At 49.4% G+C, this 9,060-nt stretch overlaps 1 protein-coding gene across 3 annotated transcripts in view; it reads left to right on the forward strand.

Moving 5' to 3' along the window:
* The first annotated feature begins 88 nt into the window (after positions 1-88).
* LOC105293977 (cytochrome c-type heme lyase) overlaps positions 89-9,060 on the forward strand; it is an 11,631-nt gene continuing 2,659 nt past the window's right edge. Inside the window, exons 1-5 of one of the 3 annotated variants that reach the window (XR_002781044.1) lie at positions 706-1,801; positions 2,050-2,169; positions 3,530-3,616; positions 5,347-5,440; positions 7,288-7,405. Coding sequence is in view for 2 of the 3 variants with exons in the window: in XM_023532278.1 (XP_023388046.1) it covers positions 1,653-1,801; positions 2,050-2,169; positions 3,530-3,616; positions 5,347-5,479 (489 nt within the window). In the remaining variant the exon portion in view is untranslated. Of the gene's footprint in view, positions 685-704; positions 1,802-2,049; positions 2,170-3,529; positions 3,617-5,346; positions 5,914-7,287; positions 7,406-9,060 lie in introns of those variants that run through there. The other 2 variants (XM_023532277.1, XM_023532278.1) reach the window with 2 other exon arrangements.

Here is a 9,060-nt window from a genome sequence, read left to right on the forward strand (position 1 = left end):
TAGATAGATAGATAGATAGATAGATAGATAGATAGATAGATAGATAGATAGATAGAAAACAAAACAGAGATTGGGTGGCTTATAAACAACAGACATTTATTTCTCACAGTAGTTCTGGAGTCTGGGAAATCCAAGATCGAGGTGCCAGCAGATTTGGTGACTCGGGAGGGACGTGAACATTCAGCCTGTTGCTCTCAGTAACTACCCTGCCAAGCTGTAAGGACACTGCTGTGTTGAAAAAGAAGGTGGACAAGACCAGGGTTTCTCCCGGCGGCACTAGCGACACTCGGACATGGATGATTCCCTGTGGCGGGTGCTGCCCTGCGCACTGTGGGACATTGAGCAGCATCCGTGGTCACCACCCACGAGATGCCAGTAACACCCTCTCTTCTCAATTGCAACAACCAAAAGTGTTTGGAGACACTTTCAAAAGCGCCGTTACCCGTGGATCTAGGGCATCTGCCCTAGTGCTGCAGAAGGCGAGCCTTTCCAAATCCTGCAGACCTAGACTCTTGCCCCGTGGGATTGCGACGTGTAGTGAGAGGATTCGTGACGGCCAACTTTTGCTCATGTCTTTCGGGGGATGCTAAGCACCATACAATGTCTCCTGTAATCCCCATGACAACTCTATGCAGCCAGCAGTCTTAGTGACCCTGCTTTAGAGCTGAAGACCTTAGAGAGAGGGTAAGCCATTTGCCCACATCACAGCTAGGACGTGGCAGAGCCCAAAGTGAATCCCCATCTGCCTCCGACCTGTGTCCTTAAACATGCTATGCTGATAGATGCTCGGTATGGCACCAACACGCCCAGGTCATCTGCCATCTTTCTAACCAGGGGCCACGTGATGACTTAATTCATGTGCATCTGCTAGAAAATCCTTCAGACTTTCACCACAAAAAGAAGTTAGAGGCTAGTGGTTGTCAATCTGGGGTGACTATGCCCGCAGGGGGACATCGATTATCACAACTGAGGAAGAGGGGTACTATTGGATAGAAGCCAGGGATGTTGCTAAATATCCTACAATGCTCAGAATAGACCCCCATAACCAAATGTCCAGCCCGAAACGTCAGTGGTGCCAAGAGTGAGAAATCCTGGTCCAGGCTAAGTGTTTGCACAACAGTATCATTCCCCTTGTGCTTGGAAGAAAGCCTTCTTTCCCTCCCTCCACTCTGCCAATGTGGGGACATCAGCACTCGTCTGTTTTCAGACCAAAGGCCGAAAGCATAAGCAGAATCCTAAACGTAAAGAGATTTTAAAAGAAGGTGGCTTCGTACATAGAGTCCGTGAGACTTTTCCTCAGAAGAGTCAGCAATCGTTTTGAAAAGCCCATCACAGAAAGGTTTCAAGAAATGCTGCAGATCATGGTATTAGTTTTTACTTCTTAATCCTTGAGGAGAAAGACTGGAAATTTAACCACAACGTGTATTTACCATGCATGACAACTTGAACAACAAGGAAAAACAACCTCTTTACTCTGCCTCTTCACATCAGCCAAATCATCTGAGAGGTCTGATATTTCGATGGCACCGGTTTAACAGAGAACCTGTGTCACATGTCTGACGCATCGCTTTCCAGGAAGTACTTAATGATACTGCTTGTTCCTACTTTACATCACATTGCCAATATTTTTAAAATCCACGTATTTTATTTAGATGCCACCAGCTAATCAGACACCAGCCCCCGATCAACCGTTTGCACTATCCACTGTGAGAGAAGAGTCATCCATTCCGAGAGCAGATTCAGAAAAGAAGTGGGTTTATCCTTCCGAACAGATGTTCTGGAATGCGATGCTAAGGAAAGGGTAAGTCAGTGAGCATATTACTGAGAATGTAAATTTGCTCGTCAGATTCATGTAAGAATTAAACACGAAAGAGATTTTTATGCCCCAAACGGACAAATTAATCCATTATAATAATGTTCACACTTATCAGAAAATAAGTGCAAGGCCAGTGTGTTAGGAATCTCTAGAGGAACAACTAACAGGACGTGGGTGTTCATACACACATGTGTCAGTAACATTTGTCAAATCTCGCGAATGTTCTTTCCTAGGTGGAAGTGGAAGGATGACGATATCAGTCAGAGGGACATGTACAATATCATTAGAATTCACAATCAGAATAACGAGCAGGCGTGGAAGGAAATTTTGAAGTGGGAAGCCCTTCATGCTGCGTAAGTATGTCTGGGATCTTAAAAAACACCTTTCCGGCATCTTCCTTACTTTATATCCGCTTTCTAGAGTTTTAACAGTTATTCAGATGCGTTATTTTAATAAAACATCTTAGAGAGCAGGCCCGTTCCAGTGATCGTCATGTGGCAGACCATGCCCACTCCGCCATGTAAAATGACAGCCATCTAATTCTGCCCGTGGATTGGCAGCACCGAGAACAGAAAGGGAGGTGTGGGGATGGCTCGTCTCTGCTGCCCGCTGGCTGGGGCCTCAGCCGCCAAGGCTGAGTGATAGGGTTGGCTTGGCAGCCGTGGGCTGACGTCCTCTGAAGGCCTCGTTTATCTGTCTGGTGAGTGACACCAGCTGTCAGCCACGACACCTGCCCGCAGCCTCTAAGTGTGGCTGTTTCAGGTCCCCAGAGCTGGAGTTCCAAAAGGCTCCAGGTGAAAGCTGTAACTTCTTTGGCAACAACCTCGGAAGCCCCAGAGTGTCACCAGCCTGCCCAGACTCAAGGGGAGGGGTCAGAGATCCCTCCCACCCCGCCATGAAGGAGCGTCATAGTCCCTTGAAAGCAGAGCATGTGGGACGAGAGACACTAAATCGTCCTCTGCCCCAAGGGAGACAGGAAAACAGTTTTGTTCACTCAGCAGCACTTACTGCATCCCCCCTGGGACGAAGCCTCAGGAGATGTCCCAGCACATGGCCTCTTTGTCGAGAACACAGGGCTCCGAGGGCCTTGAGCGGTGCTGCTGGCCCCGAGGACATCCTCTCCGAGGGTCTGCGAGAGCAGGGTTTGTAGCCAGGGCCTCGGCGGCAGCAGCGCGAGCGCAGTTACTTAAGGAGCCGTTCAGACGTGGGCTACGTCAGTTCCTGGGGATTCAGCCAGCGTTCCTTCTTCATGAAGGCCGTTCATCGGTTTCAAATCAAAGAACAGTGTAGGATTTCCTTGGGTTCATCTGAAAAAACAAAACAAAAAACAAACAAACAAAAAAAAACCCCAGCTGTTCTGTGCGCAAGAGAAGCGCGAGGCCCAGCACTTCCCCTTTTGTTTCTTTCCCGAGAATGTGCCTGTGTCCCCTCCGCAAATGGAAAGGCCATTTCCTGACTCTGCCAAAAGCAGGGGAGCTACATACGGGGAAGACAGTGGAGAGTGGGGGGACGAGCCTGACCCAGAAAGAAAGAGCAACATGTTTAACAAATAGGGCTTTTGCTTGGGAGTTTTTCAAAGCTACCTTTCTCTGTAAATGTTGACGTTATGTAAAATGCATAGAGAACAATGTGTGTTATTGAGAACCTGCCACATCGTAGTTTTCAAAGGAAAGAAAATATTTTCATAGACTTCTCTCATTGGGGGGTTTCTAGGGAATGTCCTTGTGGCCCGTCGTTGATTCGGTTCGGAGGTAAAGCGAAAGAGTATTCACCACGGGCGAGGATCCGGTCCTGGATGGGGTGAGTGTCGGTGCAGAAAGGTGATCGCCACGCCTCGCGGCAGGGGCAGCTTTCCCTTGGCACCCAAGCCAGTCTGGGAACTGTAGCGCCATCTAAAACTCAGTATTCAGTGGTGGATTTCTTCCACTCCCCGAAGTTGGCCCCATGGCAGCCAGATCCACTGGCGTTTCGTGGGTTGCATTGTAACACAGGAGCCCCGGGCCCGTAGCCTGCGCCTGGGTTGGGTCCTCCGGAAGGACCACCAGGAGGACCACAGGGGTGACAAGTGCTGTTCGTTACTCACGAGGCAGGGAAGCTTCAGCAGCGGCCGGTGGGAGCTGAGGAGGAAGGCTGCTGACCCGAGCAAGCAGAGTTCTGCATGGCCAGGAGCCGGGGGAGGGTTTATCTCGTGGGGGAGCCGCCACCTCCCCAGCCGGATGGGAGCGAGATGTGCTGCTGGGTTACAGGAGCAGATAACGTCCACGGGAGCAGCAGGAAACGTCCTTGGGGGCAGGCCCCGCCAAAAGCCCTTTGTGCAGCCAGCGGTCCTTGAGTACGTGGAGGAGCTGTGTCCCAGTTAACCCGACGCCTCTCCACCTCACATTCTTCATGTCACATCTTCCGGACAGGGGATCCCTGGGTGGCTAGAGCATTTGTTATTGCATCCATATATCACAAATGCAATAAAGACTACACCCTAACAGTAACTACACATCAGCCCAGCGGTCCTGTTACCAGGTAATGGCCCCAAGGGCCGATGGAGGGCCACCAGGTGGTTAAGGGCTTCGCCCCAAGTGCTGCATGCAACACGTCAGGCTACAATTCCTGTTACAACTCCCCCCGGTCTCCTGATCATTCCTCAGTCTTGAGGGAAGAGAGGCAAGGAGACCGTTCTGGCTGCTTTCTGCTAAAAAAGGCCGGAGTTTGGTGGTTAGAGGAATCAAACTCCTACATTCAACCGAGTGTGTTGTTAGCTTTTGGTTCACTATGAATACAAAGTAGCCTTCTGCATGATTCTATGTATTTGAGTCTCAACTTTCCCAGAGCTGTTACTGTAGGTTTAGCAGGTTGTATTAGCCACTGTATAGATGCCTCCTATGTCAATGAAAACGAGAAAAAGGTTAATAGAGCAAATTACAGAGCAGCTTCTGAGTTTGTAAGGTTGTCAGCAGATTTCTAGATATAAGGCTGGAAGCATCTGCCGCCACTTGAAATGTCCCTGATGATGTCCGTAGGCACCAGGGCAAACTGTTCACTTGGCCCACCCAGCACCAGTCACTGAGGTTGTTCGAACATGAGCCATTGTGGCAATCTCTCCAATTATATATCAAGTTGTCCATCTTTAGCTTGCATGGCTTGGAGAAAGCAGTTACAGTTTTTCAATAATGCCTAGTTGAAGGATGGGAGAAAAATTACAAATCGAAAACATGTTCGAAGAGCCACAGACAGATGTTGGAGGAAGCTAGAAGAATTTAGGACCCAGTCCAATCTACAAGTAGAAAATAAAAACCTAAAAGACAATGAATAGTATAAGAATCTAATGTCCGCATAGGTATATTTCGATCTTTATCGAAACGTTTTCTCTTTCCTCTCCAACTACTCGTTTTTACCAAAGTTAGCCAAATTAGGACTCATTCATTTGCGAAGTAAGTCGTCTCAATAAACTTGGCCTGATCACTTGCATAAGCCCAGCAAGAATATCAGTTAACCAGATGGGCACTTTTAATTCTGCTTTGCTGGAATTTTACAAGGAATCTTCAGATTGAGCTTAAAGGCCTCGCAAGGCCAGAAAAGCCAAAGCAAGGGCCACCCTCAGATGATGCCTGCAATACCTACAGGTTTCAGGTGAGTTCCTCTCTTCTCGACATCTCCAAAATATCTTGAGGTGCCTGCACCTGCCAAGAACTGACATTCTTTACTCACATGAGAAAGCTGCTGGGAACCATGAGAGCATGGTACCCGGCCAATATTTCTAAAGGCTTTTATTGGCTCCCGTGAGTCAATTCCTTAAAGTTGTTCGGTCATATCCGAGTCTCTGCATTCCTCTCTAATATGACACTCCAGTCAAAGACTTGGCACTAAAAGCTAGTTTCCAATCATGCCCTGTTATAAAGAGAACAGATTCTTATTGAACTTATGCAAATAACCACATTGCCATGAGAGTAAGGGGACTTACTCATTAAAAGTGTTCGGATTCGGAGGGGTAGTTGGGGAGGAAAAGAAACATGCCAATTCTGCATAATTATTAGCAAAACTCAATTCTTACTGTTGTGGAGATTCCATTTCCTTAAGTAGCCAAGGGCCTGATTAAGACAACATAAAACTGTTGTGTCCAGAATAACCAGACCCAACTTGAGTGCTCTTAACCAGGAGACAGTTTATTAGCCGGCGGCTGTCCTTGCAAAGGAGCAGCCCCGAAATGCCAAGATACAAGGTTTTTAAGCCCCAAATCCCATTCCACATTCTGTCTTAAACACAAAGGTCCATCTTTCTCCTATTCACTACCTGTCAACCCACTGGTCAGGTGTGCAAGCGGGAAGTACAGAAGCAGAAAGCTTGTTGTTAGAATGTTATGTTCCTACGGGTGATTGCCTATGTTCCCATGGGTAATAGCCAGTGTTCCCATGGGTGATGGCCAAACAGTAATTTTCAGCTTATATACAATTGATTATTTTTCATGCCACGCAAGCAAGCAGGGTTACACAGGCTAAATTGGCAGTTAGCGTATGAGCTCATTGTTACAAGTTTCGTGATTAACAGAATGTGGTTAGGGGTTCCAGAAACTAGGCCTAAGTTATAGACTTCCTTTGTCCAGTTTCAGGTTTTAATTATTCTTTAACCCTTTCACATTTCAGCAGGCCATTACAAAACATGGGAAATTATTGTGATAAAACACAGAATCTCTGTTTTCTTCAGGCAGAAAGCTTTTCCGTAACATCAGTAGCTGACCAACAGTCCCAGAAACTGTGTTACTTAGCAGAGGGAGAAAACACAACTGTGATTTCGTATTAGCTCGCTTTTGACATTTAAATATATTTCCAGTCTTGTTTAGCTCAACCATATATAAAGTTTCCTCTTTCAAGATTTCTCCCATCCAAGTACTAATCAGGCCTGACCCTGCTTAGCTTCCGAGATCAGATGGGATCAGGCGCGTTCAGGGCGGTGTGGCCGTAGACACAAGATTTCTCTTCACAGACCTGCAACTTTCTTCATCCCATCAGTTTGCCTCTTCTTACTCCTTTAGAAATAACCAACTTTAGGACAAACTACTTTTCTTTAACCTCCTTTAAAGTAAATCCCTATACCTTAGACCTTCTGTTACTAAACACATACACGTCCCTTTCAATTGTAATACGAATTCTTAACTCTCAGAAACTTCCATTTCTAATGGCAGTTAGTAAGCAGTTAACATCCTTTAGATTGGCAAATTTATGAATATATTTTATGACCTCTAGAAGTATTTTGTTTGCCCTTGACAGTTTTACAGAGGCTGGGAAAAGGCAGGGGTGGCGTAGGCTTGTAGGTCTGAGAGAGTCAGAGGTTAGCATGACGTCATTCCTATAACGGTACATTGCGTGGAGGAGGGGTTAGTCCAGCCAGTCAAATCCTCAGCCACAAAATCTTGGCACATAGTGGGGCTAGGGAGATACCCCATCGGTAGGACAGTGAAGGCCCATTGTTGTCCTTCCCAGGTAAAGACGAATTGATCTTGGCTGTCTGAATATTTTGGACGTGTCCTGGTCCCGCAAAAAGTCATCCAAGCAAGGAGCTGAGGGTCGCAAGTCCCTACCACTTGAGGTCCATTCCAAGGTGCGGACAGCCACCCACCTGTCGAGCAGGGGTTGCAATTTCTGCTGTGGTTTAAGCTGCCGCAGGGTTACCAGTACTATGCTGGGTTGCTTATCATTTTTGGAGGGGTGGGGGGGCGACCCCGGCCCTTCTCAGATCCGTCCATAGTTGCCATCTGGTCTCCTTTACCAGACAATCCTTACCCTCTACCTGCACACCCACAACTTTCTCTCTTTTCCCTGGACCCATCGGGCCAGTTCAATTTCCCCCAAATGGGCAACAGCCTGTGCTGACACCTGGATTGTTCTCCCCACTAGAGTGGACAGGACAGGCACCAAAGTATCACAATAGGCCGGCGGGGCCGTCTGGATGACGCGGTCCCGCATACCTGTAGTAAATGGCATTGCATCAGGGCCCTCGGATGGTTCGATGTAGCATGCTGCCATCCCATCTCCCTAAGGAACACCTGCAGTTACGGCGGGGACATCCAGCACGGCTGGGCCATCGGCAACTCGCCTTCATTTGGCCCAGCCATGCGGCAGCCCGCCATGAACCAATTCGGCAGCGACACGTTTTCTGCATATTGGATTGCCCCACGTATGCACTGGCACAAAGAAGGGTGGCTGGTGACAGTGGCCATCTGGTCAGTCCATCTCCAGACAGTATTATGCCTTCCGCACCGGTGTCCCAGAGGCGAAGTCACTGCCCCGTGATGGACTGTGACCCTTCCCAGCGGACCTTGGTCGCCGGCTCCGCTGCCTCACGCGGCCAGGCGGAGGTGCAGATGTTTAGGGGGGCGAGCTAGCGTCCTCGGGTCTTGCCCCTCAGGGTGCTCCTGTTAGTTTCTGAACAATTACTGGGGAGGCCCAAGACACGTGGCTTCGTCTGGGAGGGACACCTCTATTTCTTCATCTGACTCAGACTCGTGTTCTGCTGTGGGGTCCCACTTCCTGGGGTTCCATTCAGACTGTGCAGTGACTACCCATAGGTGATCTCTCGTTAGCTTTTCCTCCCGAACTTTCGCAAGGTACAGGCTAGGTCCTGCGGTTGTTCATTAGTCTGTTCTCACTGCCATCCCAGAATACCCTCACTGTTGGCCCGTGTGACTCGCAGGTCCCTGTAGCCTCGCTTCCACTTCCGTCACCCTTTCCTTGGCCTGAGCTGCTTGGCACTGGCTTCCCGTGGCGCCTGCAGGACGGGCGGCCCTCTGCGCTGCCACGGCCGCAGCTCCCTAAAGAACACAGTCCCCCTACTTTCAGCAAAAGCTGGAAGAGGCCCATAGGCACGTGGGGAGCGTCCCCCCCTCCTTTGGTGGGGCCCACAAATCTAAAAGGCTTGCCACCTCAAACAACACGGACCCAGAGGCCCACCCCAGGATTCCCCCGGCAAACCCCACCAGGCATGTCCTCCCCATGCCCCCAACTCGAGATCAACTCAACCGGGGTGCTCCGTAATACCCTGCCGGCCACGCCAGCTGTAACGCAGGAGCCCCGGGCCCGGAGCCTGCGCCTGGATTGGGTCCTCCGGAAGGACCACCAGGAGGACCAGAGGGGTGACAAGTGTCATTCGTTACTCACGAGGCAGGGAAGCTTCAGCAGTGGCCGGTCGGAGCTGAGGAGGAAGGCTGCTGACCCGAGCAAGCAGAGTTCTGCATGGCCAGGAGCCGGGGGAGGGGT

The sequence above is a fragment of the Pteropus vampyrus genome, unplaced genomic scaffold (assembly GCF_000151845.1).
Source record: "Pteropus vampyrus isolate Shadow unplaced genomic scaffold, Pvam_2.0 Scaffold81, whole genome shotgun sequence".
NCBI classification, from domain to species: Eukaryota; Metazoa; Chordata; class Mammalia; order Chiroptera; family Pteropodidae; genus Pteropus; species Pteropus vampyrus.